Below are 21,223 nucleotides of genomic sequence, written 5' to 3' on the forward strand. Positions count from 1 at the left end.
CCATAATATTTCTGATTGGATGACTCTTGGTGGCTGCTTAGAAGGCTAGTGGAATGCTAATGATCTCATAAATAAATATACACATAGATATGACCAATTATATGATTCGTGCACTCATCTATGGATTTTAGATGAGGAAAATCCTTGATTTTTGATGTCAAGGAATACTGGCACTTTGAATCTTACAGACATATATGCTTTTCTTAACAAAAAATTGAGTAGTAGGAAAATAAGTTCACATAACACCATAATCCAAAATTTAAAAACAAAACAAAATCTTGAGTAGAACAGTGCAGTTATTTTCTAACTATAGATCAAAGAATGATCATTTTTCAATCCTACATAAAATAATTTTCTGTTTTATGGTTTCTTATGATAGAAAACTTTAAGCTATTTGCCACTCTAGAGGAAGACAAGGTATAAAAAATGTAAATTATGCATTATGCCTAATAATTCCTTTTACACTATTGCTACATTAAATAATCTTATGCACCTAATTCTTAGCTATGAAGGAGCATAGCGAAGTTTTTCTCTGAGGAACCCATAGTCATGGGTGTGGGTCTCACACTTAGTATCTGCACTGATAAATTTACATTTGCCTTTGCAATTTGAAAAAGTCTGTCATTATCCTTATTGAATTAAATTTTTGAATTCAATTGGATCACAAAATTTGATTAGGCACTTTAATGAGAAATTATTTTATCCACTTTGTATTATCTATAAGGCCATGTCTAGAATTCTGTCCTTAATAAAGATTTTACTGCCACATATAAAGTTTTATTTTTCTGAAAGAAGGGGCTGGTGAGATAGTAATATGGCTCAGTGGATAATGATACTTGCCACAAAGCCTGATAACCCCAAGACTTACATGGTCAAACTGACTTCAAGGTTTTCCTCTCACCTCAATGTGTGCCCCAGGGTATACATGTGTGCACATGAATGCATGTGTGAGCACATGCACACATATACACATAAACAGACACACACAGGAACACTGACACACACACATAAAATGCATATAAACTTAATCTTAAAAAGGTATTGGAAAGGAGAAAAGGAGATAAGAAAAAGGAAGAAACAGAAGAGGGAAAAAGAATGAAGAATGAGATTCAAAGTAGGGGGCATTAGGGTCCAGCTTTTGGGGAGTGGAAAGGAGAGAAAGGAAAGCAAAACCGAACTCATTTTTATGTCAAACTCACAGTGTCCCAAATGCATGTCGAAGCTCAGGTTAATCGAGTTTCAGATCCCACCTCAATAAGTTGTCACCAGCACAAAATGAGGAAAATGCATAGCAAGACATTAACACCATACTCTCATGATAAATTCTGGAGAATGGTACTTTACACTTCTGAAAAGAGAGATCTTCTAGGCTGGGTTGCTTGCTGGCCTTTTAACAAGCTTTGCATTCCACAAGGGGAGCCAAGTTTGCAAATAATTACAAGAAGGTGAATGCTTTGCCAAGACAAAAGACATTTTTACAAAAACCAAAAAGCAAACAAAAAAATATTCTCTATTCTTAATACATTAACATTTGGCCAAGGTAACTGGGCTAGGAATTTACGGGACAAATTGTTGTACATGTTGTGAAAAGATGTGGAAGATGGCTAGACATGTTCTTCATGTCATAAAAGAAAAGAGGACTGAAAAGACCACTTCTATCTATAATCAATATGAAATACTTTCTAAGATCCTCGTGATATATTTAGAAGTATATAGAAAACCGTAACATTGCCTTTACAGTTTATGACATTATACTCATTGAATTAAATCTTTAAATCTATTAAAATTTCCTCTCCTTAGTGGAGATTCAATTGTAGTACTGTCCCACTGACAGCAAACTAGTTATCACAGCCAAAGTAAGATTTGTACTTTTAAGCAGAACTGGTCATGTTTGCATAGAAAGTTACTTTCAAATTTATATACAAAGTGAAACTAATATGCAATAGTATTGGAAACTATACAGAATTGTCTTTTTGCATGAAGAACAAAATAACAATTTCCTTAGTATTAAAATCCCTTATATGAAATAGTGTGGTCAGACTGGGTTTTAAGGTTTGTTTGAAAACATCTTAAGTAATTTCATAAGCATATTTTCTCATTTCAGTAAGGTAAATGTTAATAAGTTCACCATTATCACAATTACCAGACAACGTCTCAGAAGCAATAGGAAAATGCAATTTCATAACATTCTTCCGAGTAATAATAAGCTACTTCTTTATATCCTTTCTGCAACAGAGTGATATTAAGAACCAGCCTGAGAACTAGGGCAGAGGTTGGTTCCCTGCAGAGGTGCAGGGTTGCCTTTAGCCGGGGGCTAAATCTCACATGGGAGATACCCTAGACTGAGTTAGCCCTGGTTGTGCTTAGATCAAGTTCTTCTTAACCACTTTCTATCCTTGGCACAGGATATTGGAATGCAGTACGACCATCATCCGTGTTAAGATCTTCACTCAGGCAGGACTACCTATACATCATACCATTACAGAGAAGAAAAAGGCTTGACCTACTTGGATCCGATAAGATGGAGTCTGTTTTCGGCAGAAATTGATCACAACGGACTCCTTGGTAGCCTTCCTTGCACCTGAGAAGAGGGATAAATGACAAGCATGTGCATGTGGTTGTGAAAGATTCGAGGTTTCAGCAAGCAGATCAAGCACTAACAGTGACGTGAGAACAGTCTATCGAAGCCGTTTGTATTTGATTCAGCCTGTTTCTAATATCCACGGGCAGATTCTTAATGTTGTCCAAAACAAAGAAATAAACAAAAACACCCAGAAAAACACAGCTTTGCAATTATATCTGCAAAGGCAGTACCCAAAGAACAATTTCCCCAACATCTCATATGCCTCTCTCAGCAGAGTGGATCGTGGTTATCATATTACAAGGCTGATGGCAGGAGCATTCTTCTTTATACAATATTGTGGTCTCCAAATGCATTCAGAAACCTATTTCAAACACCATTTTTCTTGAAAAAAAATCCACATTTTCTAACATAACACATCAGTTACAGCTTTAAGGTATTATTTCCTTGTGTTTTATCCGTTTGCTCCTTTGCTGATACCGAGTTTTTGAACTCACTCCTTGGCTATTCTTCAAATCTGTGTCACTTCTTTGTCAGAAGTATCAACACTTCATCTGGCAGGATCTAAGGGGCATCTCTCTAACTAAGCATCTCTGTTTAGTCCTTTATATTTAGAAAATATATGCAAAGTGCTTGGTCTCTGCCAGCCATTGTACATAGCAACTATCCTGAGTGAATACATTGGTAAAGCTAGGGGCACTCTGGCTGGGACTAGTAGTAAGGTGGCTGCTTCCACATGGTTCAGTCAATCAAGGTAGTTGACCAGCACAGACAACAGTAGCACATACACTGCCAGTTCAAGTAACAAATGTAGGTACGACCCCAAACACTGTCTTGGTACTGTCTCTTTAACTGAATGGTTGTGTTTACTGGTGTGCATCAGGCTTACTTAATCTGGCATGCTTGGACTAAGCAGAGAAGTCACCATTGTCACCTGTGGAATGAACCTGTCCTAATTTTTCTGCTGACAGGAAAATCAGATCTGAAAAACAGTCATTTGCTTGTTAGTGATCTATGAACTTGACACAAGCATTCCAAGATACATTCTGCCCATGGAGGAGGCTTGTGCCTTTGTAGTAGGCTTTGTTTTCCAAGTGTGAGAACAATGTTAGATGAGGTTTACCTAAACAGGGCAGCACTGAAGGCACCTACAACATTTTCTGCCTTTCATATTGAGCCAAATTGGAGCTCAGGTTATCAGACCAGCTCTCTCCAGCACCTGTATAAAACACGAAAATCTCAAGTATATTTCCTGATTTTCCCCATAGACTGAACAAAAATTTCTGCTATGTGTATACAGATAGGCCAGGACTCTCCAGTGCCTACCAAGTCATCTGTGTAACTCCCTCTCTTCATAGATTTAAAATTAAAATATTTTATGTGCTTAAAATAAAGTGGGTAGACACTTGGTTTTCTAATGTTGAAAAGGCAGCTAGACAGACAGTATTTCAGGTTGTGATAATCAAGATAAAGTTCTGTTTTTTGAAAGCTGCCCTGGTGGAGATGTTTATTCTTCATTCAGAGTTGTTGGTGTCAAGGAACTTCAACCCTTACTACCCTATGACTGGGTTATACCCTAGACATGTGCTATCATGAACAAATATTTTCCTGGGATGTTATTTCCAACCCATGTGGGATGTTGTAAGTACCTTTTAACAGTAAGTTAGTTAGTTAATTAGTTAGTTAGTTAGTTAGTTAGTTTGTTTGTTTCTTTAGTGTGAAAATGGTATCCTAGGAGGAGGGCAGCTTTGAAAGTCAACCACATTTGTTTGTTGTTTTTGCTTTGCTTTATAAAGGCTTGTTGTTACTTGAAACACAATATTCCATTTGTGCATGGAAAAGAAAATTAAAAGGTTTGAATTTTTCACTTAGTCTTAAACCAATCAACCATGCATGAAAACCCACCTTAGAGTATAAAGCCTCGTGGGACATTAGAAAAATTGTAAAGAAAATTGTAAAGCTGCCTCCACACCTGTGGGCTGCAGGTACTAGAGCATGATGGTGGTGCTGCAGCTTTGCTTAGGCTTGGGAGCCCAGCATGGGCTCCACAGCCACATAGTCAGCCACAGCAAGCCATGCCCTGTTGGGAAAGAGGAGCAGAGGCACATAGGCCACTGCTAATTAGTATTATAATTTAAAAAGAAAGGCTTATACATTTCTTATTTAAAAAAAAAAATCACAAATACATTCCCTTGATAAGTTCAGACTTATCCAAACATACATGTGGAGTGTCGTTAGCACAGTCTGCTGATGGAATTGTACCTATGATGATATTAAAGCATCAGAGAAGAAAAAGTCTTCTAACACACTTCTATTGCACGGCTGAGCCTAGTGGCCTGCTTCTGTTCATTATTTTGGATGGCGGGGAGAATTATTGCTTTCTATTTGAAAAACAGAGCATAAAGAACAAGAGTGGCAGTTATATTGCAGAATGTTTGTTTCATCTTATAGCATAGATAATGCAATAAGGGAATGGCATTTAAGAGTGTATAAGTAATGCTTAACAGTAAATATGGCTTTCTTTAAAAAAAAAAATCACCAATCTTTCTTTAACTGTGTTAGTAACCTGTTTGCTTTCTTTTCTCTTTGTTCTGAAAATTCACACAGTCCACCTGTTTTCTGTATTTCTTTATCTTTTAGAAACCTGCATCATAGCCACTATATTAAAAAGAAAACCACAATATTATTCAGTTATTTCACAAGCAAAGTCGGATTCTGCATACTCGGGCAGGAAACAGTCAGGGTTGACAGAAGGTTACATGAAGAAAATGAGAGAATTATTACCAACTGTGAAATAACTACAGAGCAAAGTTGGTCTACAAGAGCTTAGACATTATCCTGTGGGCAAAATTAGCTTCAGATTACCAGTGTTTACTCTGACCTGAGGAAGTTGTCTTGTTAGAAAACTGTAACCTCCTAACAGATAATTTTGTTTTATGACTAAATATAAAAGGTCATAAGGAAGAGAGGCATGGGAAGGCAAGTAGGGCAGGTGAGAACATGCAGCCACAACTATGATTGTTTCCAATAATTAGAGAGACTGGCCACTGGCAATGATGCACACAGCACGAGGAAAGAGATGGACACTGCAAACACAGCTCTGACATCTGTAAGGTCTAGCCAGTGAAGAGCCTGTACTACATTACACCCATGTCCCCAGAGGACAAGATTGTATAATTTCAAATATACACATAACTGCTCTTCCTCACACCCTCTCAGATTTGCCCACACTCTCCTTCCCCATGTTGTGTTTCATTGGAGATAACATGCATCATTTCATATAATTTTTCTCTCCTCTACATTGCCTCTGAGAAAAACCTCAGTGGTTGAAAGAAAGAGAGAGAGAGAAAGAGAGAGAGAGAGAGAGAGAGAGAGAGAGAGAGAGAGAGAGAGAGAGAGAAAGAAAGAAAGAAAGAAAAGAAAAGAAAAGAAAAGAAAGCTCCAAAGACAACCAGTAGAGCCATAAATTCCAGTCAGGATGAGGCAGTACAAAATGCATTGTCTTTGCCTAGAATTCAATACTTGTTTTGTCTGGCCTGGTGAAACAGAAATTGCCAATATATCAAGACTACATATGGAAGAACCCCAGAGGAAAGAGTTTTCAATAGTCCAATTGGTAAACTTTCACTGCCCCATGAACATCTTGCAGGATAGTAAATAGCAACAAATGCAGTGACTCACGGTCGCTAAGTGAGAGTCTCAACTTAGGCTTAACCCTAAATGAGGCTAAGTTTCAAGCAACAACCCAGAAACAGGAACAGAAGGAATAAGAGTAAGAAGATAGAGGGGAGAAGACCAGGGTAGTACTGGTTTCAGAGCCTGACACAAGCAATTCAAAGTGATCTCAGAGAAGCTGGTGCTACTACCTGAATTGGGCCAGAATAAGATTAATTTTGTCAACAGTCAATCAAGGGTGAGAGAGAGGATCACTAGGCATAGCCCACCTGATGAAAGAACTGTCTATTAATGAACTCACCAGGAGGAATAGTTATCATTTTCAGTTATATAGCCAAAGGTGAGTCGACTTTGTTCCAATAATTAGTTCCAACCATGAATGGTAAGGGACCTGGGCTTGGTTATCAATGAGTCATAAAACAAAATGACAGAAATGTGGGGAAAGAACTCAGAGAGAAGTTGCAGGGTGGATAACAGGGGTTGTGGAGAGATAAAAGAGGTAGTGGTGAAGAATAACTTGAGTGCCCTAAATATTCATACAAAATTGTCATAGAACAAACTCAATCGATGAAAAGTGTGATTTGGCCATGTGTATATTTTCCAGAGGAGCTGCCACCTTTGACTGGCTTAAAGCAATTCTTGCACCTTAAAACAAAATTTACAGAAAAGTTGAGTTTCTATTCTCACATTTCTCTTAGTTTTTGTCTGAATATACTTTGTATAAATTATTTAGTGTCGTTTCTCATTTAAACTCAACTTTAATTAAATGAGCATAATACTAGTAAAGAAAATAACATATAGAGTTGTTACACTATACTCTCTGGTTTGCCTTTGTTTATAACTAGAAACAGTATACTTTGCACCCACAAGGATGGGTTTCAGATAAGGAAAATAGAAAAATATAAGAATAATGCAAATGTATTTAACATAATTTCAATACCACTGTTATACTCAGACTGCTAAACTTCTATGGTAAACATACATGCTTGATTTAAAACAAAACAAATTAATTAGTTCTCTGAAGAAACTTTTTGCACACAAAGTTTATATATTCCTGATGGTATAATGGTTCATTCTTAGAAAACATTGTCATTCCTTTGGATGTGACTATAAACAGCTACTAAGTGGTCATAGTGAATCACTCTGACAATTTCAAGGACACTATGAAATATAGATTTGACCAAGGACAATTTCTTCAAGTATTTTATCTTGTCTTTGGTCAATATTCTTCAGTGCCAGTCTTTGCATAAGGAAAAAAGAGAGAGCTTAATAAACCTACATTTAGTATTTGGAGACTCGGTGATTATAGCATTGTCTGATTCTGAATTCTGGCTCTAGTATTTAATAATCATACATTGATTGTTGTTGTAATCTTTTGCATCCAAGAAGATAAAAGTAGTTAATGTCTAGAATTACAATTTATAATAAAATATAGTATAAAAGTGGCTCATAGTAAACATTCAATAGGTCCCAGTTCCAGCGTTCATTGAACTACCATCTCAGCTTTCAGGAAGGGAGCAGACACAGCACAGTTATCTATGCTAATTCAAGATTCCATGACAAGAATTATACTCCCTGCAAATGCAGTGGGCTGACTTCAATCCTCTGCCTTATCTATGAACTTTCTGATTTTCTCCATGGAAATTTGCTCAGTGTATAGATTGTCATTTATTCCACATTTTATATAAAATTAAATACTTGAAAAATATTATTTAGATACTATGAAGTGAAACTATTATTTTAGAAGCCACAGACCTAAATTTATAAGTTATTATTCAGTATTAAAATGTCATAGATACGGATTTAAAGACAAGTTTCTTGATTAAAAAAAATTCTCATTACCTATGGCTTGGAAGAATATGTTCTAATGAATAATAACACTTCTCTTCTTTTATTCATAGTTTCAAATTATAGACATTCATGTTATATAACTTGCTTTGAAATTTATATATATATATATATATAATGGAAAGGGTAATCAAATAATACAATCATTGTCTTACATATTTTTCTTCCATAAGAATACATTAAATTTTCAACACTTTTTAAATACATAATAGATGGTGCATATTGCATTAGAAGATAAAAAATGTCATTGAACTTCTTTCAGATCAATATTGGGAATGTATGTTTGTATACTTAATATGGAAAACAGTGTGGAACGTACACAAAAAATGGAAAATATATCTGATTCAGCAACCTCACTATTTACTTTCAATATACAGTCAAACCAAGTTAAAGCATGATGCTAAGGGGATATTTGTATGTTTATATTCACCACAGTGTTACTCACAGTAGCCATCATATGGAGTTGACCTAAGTACCTAGTAATAATGAAGAGAAAATAGGTAAAGCAAATACAAAAACAATGAGATATTTTGAACCATGATGAAAGAATTTGCAGTGCTTTGGAGCATCATGGATGAACACTGTGTGCACTGTGTACATCAGTGGAGTATACTGTGATGTGTGGAACCATCTAAGAGCACATGCTGAATCCTATGTTGATACCGTTCATCTGTGGAGCTTAAAACTTGAGTTCAGAAATGGAGCAGAAAAGTGCTTTTCCAGGAAGCTTCTAGAAGCTTCCAGAAGCTTCTAGAACTTTCTAGTCCTTTAGGGCTAGAAAACCAGTGTTGATGACACTTCTTAATGGTAGACTCTGGATTAAAAACAAAATTCAAAAGTAAAATGTATTACTCAAATAAGAATTAGAATCAAGTAACTTAAAGTGAATAACAGCACAAATAAAATAGAAGTAAAAAAAAAATCATAATTCAAAAACTGCTTCTTCTGAATATAAACGTGATAGGTGGGCCAGAAATTTTTCTTCCTAAGGATCTGTAACCTAGAGTCCTTGGCTCAAAGGCATTAATAATTTTAGAACAAATACATGTCCCCAGCCAATCTTCAATTGAAACTAGATTGTAGGTTTGACCACAGAGAATATTGCAATATTGATTAAAGTGTAAGCTTTCTTTAGCTGAACTGAGAATTTAATTAAGTGGTTTTATTTAAAAAGGAACACTAATTAAGACAGCAAGATCTGTTCGTTAACCACTTGGTATTAACATTATCTACTGATTAGCTTTGGGTACAGCCTTTCTACAACACTTTTGACTATAAAAGGAAGAGTTTAGGGTTGGATTTGTGTAAATTTCAGTGTAGCATCTGTCTTCAATATTGTGGAGATTTCTTAACATGTTACATCAATGCCTTATCAGTTTAGAGGCTTCCCAGCATGGCGGATGGAAGTAATCTAATGCCACTCAGATACTTCTGACTAATGAAATTGTATTCAAAATCTGAAGAAAACACTAGGATTCATTTTATAATTTACCTCTTCAGGCAAAATCTGGATTGAAAAAATTGGATATGAAATCTAATGCAGACCAATTTCTTAAAAATACTGTGATTTCACTTTTAAAGTTTTAAGTCTTCTACTTAGATGCAGGAAATAGAATACATTCAGTCACCAAGGAACACCGATAAAGAGTGATGAATGTCAGACATTCTGAAAGGATACAAGAGTAAATGTATGATTATGCAGCCCTAAGGTCTTCTCCACCAGACACAGTAGCAGCTACCTGGCCAGGTATGTCATTTGGCATCAGTAAAGCAGTGGCCATTAACCCAGGTTTTATCATTTTACCTCTGATTATGGCAGTCTCCTTAGGACAGTCATTGCTATAAAGTGTTAATGTTAGTCTCAACAAACATTTAGTGTTTAATATGTTTGCCTGGCCCTACTTAATCTTGACTTTCACTTCTCCATTACTACACCCATTACAAAACTAAGACATACAACACAGAATGAAGGTACCAGACAATTTAGGTTATAGTATTCTATGATTTAGTAAAATATTTTATATTGTATAATATATTATATAGTACAATGATTTAATACAATATAGTATAGTATAATTTAGTTAAGGCTGACTAACCTACCCTTTCCACCGTAGCTTAGATTTTTATCACATGTACCCAGAGCTCTTATAGTTTATTTTGATATTATGTAAAGTGTGCTGGTGATCCAATCAAAGCACACACCTGCAGTTTAGTGATTACAGACAGCATTACTTTATTTGGTCATTGCATCTTGTTAAAGTAGCCTGTCAGTGCTCAGGCTGGTGAAGAGGTACATGCTATATTTGTAGCTGGGCTGTGTGAGCTATTTTTTTAATTATTATTAAATAAATAATAATAATTTGCCCAAGATGAGCCTACTGACATGGTAAGATTTGATGAAGTCTCTCTATGGGAATTGCAGATACCCAGCTTGTGATCTGTCTCTTCTGTTCTTAAAACTATGTTCCTACATGATTAAGGCCCTGCCCTTTGACCTTGGTTGTCTCCTAATAGCTCTACCTTCAGGTACTATCACTGGCAGTAAGTAAAGTTTTCATATACAGCTTTAGGGGGTAGTACAATTCTGGCCATTACAAATACCAAGGTGCAGAACTGATATCCACAAAGTACCCAAGGCCACAGCATGAATTCCCCTATGCAAAGGGTGTCAAGATAAAATCAAAAATCTAGTTTAATTTTTATTTTGGATACATGAGATTATTTTTATGTGTATCACACATACAATACATGAGGCTGAAAATAAAATTGTATTCATTGTTTCTACGAAGTCTGTAACTTTGTGTAATGTGGTTTGGTTTATTTGCTAACTCAGGCAAACTTGTGGGGACAAAAATTAATCTAATCACCAACAGGAATACCCAGATATAAGCTAAGATATAGCGTTGATACCATAAGTATTATTTCAGCATTCAGATGTGTTTTGCAATGTTGTAATGCCATTGTTTGGTGTTTTGTTTTAGATAAGAAATTCAAGTATCTTATATATCCTTGTATAAACCACATAAAGCACTTAGTGAGCTCACACAGCCCAGCTACAAATACAGCATGTACCTCTTCACCAGCCTGAGCACTGACAGGCTACTTTAACAAGAGGCAATGACCAAATAAAGTAATGCTGTCTGTAATCACTAAACTGCAGGTGTGTGCTTTGATTGACTCAAAGCACACTTTACATAATATCAAAATAAACTGTAAGAGCTCTGGGTAGTAACCTCATTAGGATAAAAGATTAAAACAACTTCCTGCTTCATTCTTCAGCTCACTTTACTTTGGATCTTTCTAATACTATTGTGATATTGAATTTGAAAAGCAGTGTGCAGAGATGTGTCACACAGGGTAATGATTGCCAACATTTGAGGATCAGATGTACAAAGAAACCCACAGAGAGAGAGAGAGAGAGAGAGAGAGAGAGAGAGAGAGAGAGAGAGAGAGAGAGAGAGAGAGAGAGAGACAGAGAGAGACAGAGAGAGAGAGAGAGACACAGAGACAGAGACAGACAGAGACAGACAGAGACAGACAGAGAAAGACAGAGACAGACAGAGACAGAGAGATAGAGACATCAAGGAAAGAAGCCAACCTTCTCTGTCTGGGCTGTGGAAAACAATACACAGCTTGATAAGGACATATCGGAAAAAAAATAAATGAATTAAATAAGGCTGAGAGACAGATAATTCTTATTTAAAAGGTGTCCCCATGATTGGCATTACAAAGGAGAAGGCCAGCTCATTAACAAAGAAACTGATAAACCACCCACAGCATATTTCAAAAGGAGTGGTAATAATTACTGTCTCCTTGAGAAAGGGCCAAAGTAGCCACAGTGTCATTTACAAATCTCCTTGCAAACATCACAGAACAACCTGAAAAAGTCACAGAGCTTTCTGATTTAATTAAGGCAAAGGGGGAAAAAAAGACTTTTAGCTTACATGTCCAGATCATAGAAAGAAAGCTTTACATGAAATGTAGATTTTTTTTTTTAAAGCCATTTTAGAAGGCTCTGGAGATACAGAGCCCTAAGTCAATAGCATAATGTCCCATTTCTCTCAGGATATTGTTCAATCTGCTAACAAAGGACAGCATTTCTGCAGCCTAGAGGAAGAGAGCAGCTTTGATTACAATTTACAATACTAGATCTCCCTCGTGTGAGAAATAATTTACTGCTGAAGAAAAAATAAACAAACAAGCAAAAAACAAAAAAAAAAAACAAACACAAAAAAAATCTGATAGAATCTTTCATTATTATTGGCATTCGTCAGTAAGAAGGAAGCTTTCTCCAGAATGAAAAATGATTTCATATGAAAATCAGTCATGTAACTCAGACTGAGTTGACCTTAAGGCAGGATCTTCCCTCCCACCCTAACCCCACCCCCCAACTTGATTTAGGCTTAGGTTTAAATGAATATACTCAGTTAAACATAAGCAGTACAAGTTTGAAAACCTATTAGAGGGACATAAGAGGAAACAAGAGAACTGTGTGACTAGACCAACATCAGTTTTGTACAAAAGCCACATTTCTTAATTATGATTTTCTGCACACTGAAGTGTCATTAAGACAAAGTTTGGAAAATGATGCTGATGCTGCCTCTGCTGCTGCTGCTGCTGCTGCTGATAAGCTAGGTAAGTGTAATGCCCAGAAGTAACCTGTAAACCCCACCTGCCCAGGAACCAAGGAACTTCCTGGAATGCTACGAGTTGTAGTTCTTGGGAAATCACAACGCCTTAAGGTATTGCATGGTGGCATAGAGGCTTGGCCACATAAACCATTGAAACACATGGCTCAAGGCCATTCTCGGGTGGGAAGTTCTGGGGAATCGTCTTGATCAAAGTCTATCCCTTGGTCAGTATTTGATATTTTATTAATGCTTTATTTAAATTTGATGCAAAATGGTGGAGTTATTTTTTTTTTTTCTGGAGAATTGCCAAATTAACACAAGAAAATGAGGGAGGAGAGACAGTATGGGGAACTACAAACCAAGATATAGAAGCTCATTTGTTATTCAGAGATTTGAAATAAGCAAAAGGGAACATCTCAAATAAAAGCCCTGTGATAAGGTTGCCTGCATTTGGGGAGAGGTTACAGAGAGGAGTTAGGCCTAGGGTGTTGGAGAGCCACTTGTGGTTGGCTGCTCTTAAGAAGCACTTCATGGTGTCTGCCTTTGTGCTTCAGGCTGGTTAGCCCTGAGCTTCAGGGGATTCTCCTGCCTCCATCTCTCATCTGCCTCTAGGAATGCTGAGATTAAAGAGGGGTATACTACTTGATTAGGGTTTTAGGGAGATGCTGGAAATCCGAGCTCAGGTTGTAAGGCTTGTGGGCCAATTGCTTTACCCATGGAGCAGTAGCTCCAGCCAACATTTATGCATTTTTAATATAAAAGTATTGGTACTGGTGATACCACATAGGATGTGGCAGACAATTTAGTTTTTAAATATGATTTTTGTTTCTTTGATGTGCTGACTTTACCAAACAGTCCCATTTTCACTTGACATATAGGATATATATATATATATATATATATATATATATATATATCCACATCAAAACCAAACACAGACCATCCTAATTAAGATTAATTAATTAGAGAAGAAAACATAAAAGGCACCTGCTCCAACTGCCCATGATGTGTAGAGGAGGAAGTTTTCAAACAAGAATTTGAGACCTGGGAAAGACATCAAAGGCCATATGTACTAGAACAAGGTTCAGAACCAGTGTTTTTTTTTTCTCAATTTCTCTGCTATTAAATGCTTTCTTCTAAAAAATAAAAGACATCCCTAAGTTCATATGCCATGCATTTTCTGAATCATTCCAATGAAACATTGGTTCTTTTGTTGTATTCCACCTTATGTCAAAGCCAAGATTAAAAGGGGATGTGATACTATCAAAGCTACTGACTTACAACTGACAAGGCACACTCAGATTGTGATGTCAACAGTGTCCCAGAGTCAGTGTTAAACTGACAGTGAAGAAAACTGTCTAGATAAATCTGACCATATATATCCACGTGTCTATTTCCACATACAAGTGTGGACCATGTAGAATATTTGGCCAATATGGCTCAAGAATTGCTTGTCTGTTCTTACTTATGGAACCTGTCTTCAGATCAGCCTCCTATGTGAGAAGACACCTTTCACCATGTTTCCTGATCAGAAGCTTCAGCTAATAGAAAGCACTAACTTTGAATGCTTGAGTATTCCAGTTCATTTTCTGTGTTTGTGGTTCATATCCTAGAGCAACTAGATTTATTTAGAGTGAGAGCACCTGCCTGGTAGAGCTCCTTGATTCACACTGAGTGCTTCTTCACTCTTACTCTGCTTCCCTCCGTGTGTAAGTCTCCATCTCTGTCTCTCTTCCTTCATTCTCCATCAACCAGAAGCAAAGCAATTTCAGTCTATGTTAATTTACGATTCCCTGTTGAGATTCTCACCATTCTTCATCTGTGCCATAATCTTTAGTATATTTTCTTGACTAAAAGATATTTCTGTGTTCAATTATTGAGGCAGATTTCTTGGCATATTAATTTACTTAATATTAATTGATCATTTATATTGACAAGTTAGAATACTTTCACATAGTAAGTTAAAAGGTTCATTGAATATTATCTTTGTTTTCTCTTAGCATTTCAAACTTAAACTCTGTTAAATTACTCCATCAAGTGAGAATGAGTATATCATTAAAAAAAAAAAAAATATATATATATATATATATATATATATATATATATATATATAAAGTCTAAATTGATAGGTCATGCCCTTACTAAAAATAGTTAATAGACCACAAAACAAGAATATATACACAAGTCATAAGAATAGTCAAGCACACCAAGAAATTGAGAAACACAGTCCCAGGTGTTGATTTGACTTGAATATGAATGTGACTTTGCACACATGACTTCCTTGTGTCCTGGGGCCCTGAAGTGCATTTCTCTCAGCCCCAGTAGAAGCACTTCCTTTTCCTGAGAAGATGCTTGACGTAGTCCCGCAGGGAAGTTTGTCTTTGCTTTAGTTTTTTTTTTTTTTTTTTTTTTTTTTTTTTTTTTTTGTCCTTTCTAAGAACACTTTCTGGTCAATGTATTCTAAGATAAACTCAAAGAAGAGCATCCACTGAGATCCCTCCATGGTTCATGTTAGTAGAAAGTAATCATAAGCTATTTAGTGATTTTAAGTCATTACTCATCTCCAAGCTTTCGTTTTAGCTTGCCAACAGTCCAGTTAAGTACTGTAATGGTGTGAATGAGAGAGCTCCCCCAGAGGCTTGAGTACTTTATTTCTAGCTGTTGTTGGTGTTTGTAGAGGTCCTGGGAGTGTGGCCTTGTTGGAGGATGTAACTCACTGGAGGCTGGCTTTCTGCTTATGGTTCAAGACATGAGCCCTCAACTTGGAGCTCAAGCCATCCTGCTCTCACTCTGCCTTCATGAGCTCGTAACTGTCCATCTGGATCTGTGAGCTAAAGCAAACTCCCTCTATCTGGAGTTACTCTGGTCACAGTGTTTATCACAGCCATAGAAATGTAACTGAAACAAGTGTCATGCTTCTGAATTCCACTTACCTGTCCCTACTCATGTATATGTGCATGTGTATGTCCCTGTGAATGTGTCAGTTTGTATGTGCATGTGTGTGTGTCAGTATATATGTGCAAGTGTGTGTGCATGTGCATGTGTGTGTGCATATGTGTGTGTGTATGTGTGTGTTTAAACTATAGTAAAAAAAAAAAAAGTCTACCTCTGTCTCAATGTAGCTTTTCACTAGTCTTTCCTAACTATGCCATGTGTTCCTTTATGACAAATGTTTCCAATGACACATAATAAGACACTCGTACATGCTCTCACATCTTGCTCTCAGCACCTTGAGGCAATGTTTTTTTTTTCTTCTGAAATGTCATTTTCTTTTTTGGCACCACAGCTAATCTCCCTGGCATAGCATATTATAGAGCCTTGCCTACTAATTACTTGAATTGTCTATACTCTTTTGAAGATGGAAAGCCCTACTATTCTTATCCTGTTCCTTGGCTTCAAATAAAAAGTTACATCATATAAAAGTTTTGAGGAATTTATTATCAGACATATATATATATATATGCATGTATATATACAGATACACACACACATATATATACATATATATGTATGTATATACATATATATGTCACACTATAATTCTGATTACAACTTTAATGACCTACTCTACAAACTTCTCAAGGCTAAAACATAATTAGTTCAGTTTATAATTAGTACTTCAAAAAATAATACTCATTTGTTAGAAGTAAATAAGAGACTGGGGCTACTGTCAGTAATCTACATTCTTTGATATAAAAAGAAGTTGTATTTATCAAGTGATTTCTTTCTATTTTTCAGATTCTACGCTAGACACTTAACAAAATTGGCTACATGTTCCACTTGACAAGTCTTGAGTCAGCATTATTTTATTTGTGACTTTACAGATAAAGCCAGAGGTATAAAATGATTTGGTAGTCTGACAATGTCACCAAATCAGTAAGAACCAATGCTGTTATTTAGGCCCTGGGACTTTTGATTATGACCTTTCTTTTCTGAGCACTGAAAACCTTCTTCATTTTCTGTGCCCATAGCTGTCCACCTACATTCACAGAATGCTCGGTATTAGAAGGACTGATTGCTAGGAAAGAGGAGCAAACAATGAACAGCAAAGGAGAAAACACTGTGGTGAAGGTAACTGTGTCCTTGGTGCATGCAATAAAACTTCAACAGGTCTACTTATAACTGTCAGCCTTTCCTACAGGCACTGAAAACGCCTTATTCAAAGAAGCTTGGTGGCGGTGTTCTGGAGAATGACCTGGGCACAGTTTCCTTGAGTGAAAAGGGAATGTAACATCAGTCATCATATATTGATTGTTATCTTGGAACAGTAAGTTTGGTCTTGTATTGTGGGATTTTTGACACACACAAAGACCTTTGGGTACATAGGTTGGGAGGGAACTGTCTAAAAGAAGACATTTTTTTTTTTTTTTTTTAGTTTTTCTTTTCTACATATGAACTAGTGAACATAAATGAGATCATGGAAGCAGATCATGAAACTTTGCTTATTTAAATCTGAGCTTCCATTCTTTAAAAATGTCACTAGAGAGAATGAAGTCATTCAGCACAACCTCAGGCTTTATGATGAAGATGTGCAACTCCACACTTTCTGGGATGTAGTTCTTCATTGTTATGGCTTTGTCATTTGGTCCTTCTGTGAAGGTTCTGGGGGTATTTGTTCCTTTGTCAGCCCATATTACTCAGTGAAGGACCTAGAAAAAAATAGGTTCTAAGCAAGAAATGCATGATAGCATAGGGAGAAGTTTCTATTCACTGATTACATAAAAGCCATTTTCTTTAATTATATATATATATATATATATATATATATATATATATATAGTGGTTCCTAAAATATTTTAGCATTGTGTATCTACAGCTTAGAGATCAAAGCATTCAAATTTCCCATTGCAGAATAATTTATATTGGCAACCAGAACACTAGTGTTCTTTATGGATCCTTTAAATTCCATATAAAGAGCTTTGCAATCAGTGGTAATCAGTTTCAAACTTAATTTGCTTGGCATGATGTTATTAGCGAAAGAGTAGGTAGTTCAGTAGTAAGTCTCTTGGGTGTCTGATTCCTCTCTAACACCTTCCTCTATAATCATAAATGACTGTAATAAAATAAATCAAGGTTTCATTTTGCTTTGGACCCAAACTTTCTTGCTTATTTTATCAGGGGTGACTGCAACTGACTTCCATTCTAGTTCTAATTAGCAGAAGAGTAGTCAGACACTTAATCTCTAAATTCTAAATCTTTCCTGTAAAATTTTTAGAGTGCAGCTGGTCATACAAAAATGTCAGTGCTGATTTCAAGGGTGAAGAATGAATATATATATATATGTTTGTACCTGTAAAGTCACCTCTATTGGAAAACTGAGCTGAACACTAATAGGTAAAAACATGTATTCTTTAGGTCTCCCTGCAGGTGCTCAGTGCAGGACTACTCTGTTGCTTAGTCAGGTTCCTATACTATTTTTATACAGTTGCACTAATATAAAAACAATATAAAGTTCACCTTTTGTGTGTGCTTCTGTGTATATATCCTCTCTAAATTCACATGCTGATAAATACATCTTTGTGGACTGTCCTTGGAGGCAGAGACTTCGAAAACTGATCAGATTGGGAGAGTGGACCTCAGAAATGAGATTAGTGTCCTCGATCCTAGTGTTTTTTTATTCTCTGGGCATTTGATGAGAAGTTGGCAGTCAGCAGCATGTAAGAAGATCCTCACTCACACGCTTCATTCTGTCACCCTTAGAGCAGACATTACAGCCACCAGAACTTTGTAAAGTACTTGGTCAATGGAGATTGTTGTAATAGTACAGACTAGCTCAGAGTGGTTTTAATTTAACCTTCTTAGTGACGTTATATATCTTTCAAGGCATCTATCTGAGTGAACCTTTGACATGGCAATAGTACTTACATATGCACTTTATTTATATAATGGAAGCTGCTACCCTGTGACATTTCCATTTTGGTTTGATTTTAGTTGAACTAACTGAGCCTCAGAATATGTAAAGGTTTGGAAAGAGATGCTTTTTTGTCACTGTAGCTCTGAGTCAGAACAGGAAAAGTTCCAAGGATACTGTTGAAGGTGCTGAGATTAACATCTAGCCATTTTGTACTCTAAAATCCAACCCACATTTCTCAATCTGATTCAAATTCTGTCTTGTTATTTCAAAAAGGAATTGCGATCTTCATTGGGCATACCTAAAAAGCTTCTCCAGGTTACTTCTTATTCATCTTAAAATTGAAACATTTATAATAAAAGCCCAAGATTTACACATTTAAGAATACATAAACAAAACATTCTAAAATATAGCTTCTAGATTTTTAATAGTCAAGTGATGACTTTCTTTCTCATCTCTGTGAGCCACTACCCTTAGGGAGGAGGAAGCCTCATTTAAGTAATAGTTAATAAAGCCTAGTGATGTGAGTCAAATCTATAAATTAGCACTCTAAAACTGAGAAACGGATATTGAGGAATTAGGCAAGCCTTGACTACACAACAAGATTGTTTCTAATACAAATACAACAAAATCAGATGTATTTAATAATTACATAAGAAATGTATGTTTGTATAAATGTATATGTGTATATATACATATATGTATGAATGCATACATGTATGTGTATATGTGCATATACATATGCACATGCTTTGATATGCCACCAAATTTTACCTGTAAGAATATTAGCAATGTAGATAAATCAACCTAACTTTAGGACCTTGGACATAATTTTCTCATGTGAAAAGCTGAACTTTTTAATATGCACAACCCTCCATAAGAAGGGAGAAGCAAAGTACCCTAGTTAAACTGAAAAGGAGAGATGCTATCTTTATATAAATATTTGCTAGAAGTCATAAGCAGAGCAAATCCCTTCCTGGTATTTTAAGAACAGGAGGAACAAATGAAAAGAAAACTTTTGCAAAGAAGCCCATGGTGCAGAGGCACTGTGGTACTCTTTTGTTATCCCTGACTGGTGCTGCAGCTGCAGCTGATCACCACAGGCATATTGGTGGGGGAGGGAAAGTTCACATTTGTTAAAGAGTACCATTTGTAGGAAGACAATTGGTGAGAGGTTAAATGACTGTTTTTTGGAGACAAGATGGTGGCCAGAATAAATAGAAAGACTACCAGACAGATCTAAGCACATCACCCTTCCTTGTCATCATACAAACTCCACTGATTGAGAGGAGGAGGCTCTTAATGTTACATCGTTTCAAGATAAAATGATGTCCCCCACTAAACAATATACTGCAGCCCTTAGTTTCTTTTGTGTGCATGGTGCGTGTGTGTATGTGTGTGCATGTGTGTGTGTATGTGTGTGTGAGAGAGATAGAGGAAGAGAGGGAGAGGGAGAGGGAGAGGGAGAGGGAGAGGGAGAGGGAGAGGGAGAGGGAGAGGGAGAGGGAGAGGGAGAGGGAGAGGGAGAGGGAGAGGGAGAGGGAGAGGGAGAGGGAGAGGGAGAGGGAGAGGGAGAGGGAGAGGGAGAGGGAGAGATCATGTACAGACCACAGTTCACGATTGGGTGTCTTCCTCAATCTTTCTTTGTCTTGTTTTGTGAGAGAGCATCTCTCTTGAGAACAGTAGCTTACTAAGGACAGCTTGGTTTCTTCTTATAAATTACCATGTAAAAGAAAGGCATGGTATCTTCAGATAACTTCAGCAAGCTTTCTGTTTCTTAGCCCTGGAGTGTTGGAAACATCTGTGATCTTTTTCCCTTTCTTTACAACCCCTCATACAAAAACAGAAACTACAAGTTCAAGACAGTCCTTTGAACTATCTAGATACCTAGTCACTTATAATGCCACTGGTGCCAAAACTCAGGTTCTCAATATAGCTGATTTCTACAAAGATAGGTAAGCATTTGAGAGCATCTGTCAAAACACTTCCTGCTCTGAGAAAGTTTCTAATTGATTTATGGTGTTATTTAAAAGTTCTCCTCTGACTTATAGCTCCAGCTGCATATGTAGCACAGGATGTCCTTATCTGACATCAATGGGAGGGGAGGCCCTTTGTCCAGTGAAGGCTCAACGACCCAGTAGAAGGAAATGCTAGGGTGGTAAGGTGGTAATAGGTAGGTGGGTGGGGGAGCACTCTCAAAGAAGCAGGAAGAGGGAGGATGGAATAGGGGGTTTGCAGAGAGAAACCCGTTTAAAGGGATAACGTTTAAAATGTAAAAACACAAAATAATAAATAAATCAACAAATAAATATTCTCCTCCAGGCCTCCTGCCACCCTCCAACTTGCCTCAGTCTCACCATACAGCAGCCACCTTATGACTGGCTTTCTCTCCCAGGCCACTGAGATGTTGCTATGGCATTTAATGTGAGCAGTGACTTGTCCAGCACTCCATCTCTGTGGCCCCTTTCACTCTAGACCCCAGTGCTTCCACCTCATTCCCCCAGGTTTCCATCTTTTAGAGGCAGCTATAGACTCTGCTGGGAACTAGCAATGGGATCTATGATTCACTGATTCAAACTCCAGAGTTGAAGAACAGCATTTTACTAACCTGGCCCCGCAGGGGTTTCTGACGCTTTC

At 36.8% G+C, this 21,223-nt stretch overlaps 1 protein-coding gene across 7 annotated transcripts in view; it reads right to left on the reverse strand.

The window, feature by feature from the left end:
- The window catches only part of Nrg3 (neuregulin 3), a 1,008,622-nt gene that overhangs the window by 248,304 nt on the left and 739,095 nt on the right, over nt 1–21,223 (reverse strand). For all 7 annotated transcript variants that reach the window (XM_076931501.1, XM_076931500.1, XM_076931499.1 and 4 more), the window contains exon 3: nt 2,508–2,581. In XM_076931501.1, coding sequence (XP_076787616.1) covers nt 2,508–2,581 — 74 coding nt within the window. The remainder of the gene's footprint in view (nt 1–2,507; nt 2,582–21,223) is intronic.

Source organism: Arvicanthis niloticus, chromosome 3 (assembly GCF_011762505.2).
Source record: "Arvicanthis niloticus isolate mArvNil1 chromosome 3, mArvNil1.pat.X, whole genome shotgun sequence".
Lineage (NCBI taxonomy): Eukaryota > Metazoa > Chordata > Mammalia > Rodentia > Muridae > Arvicanthis > Arvicanthis niloticus.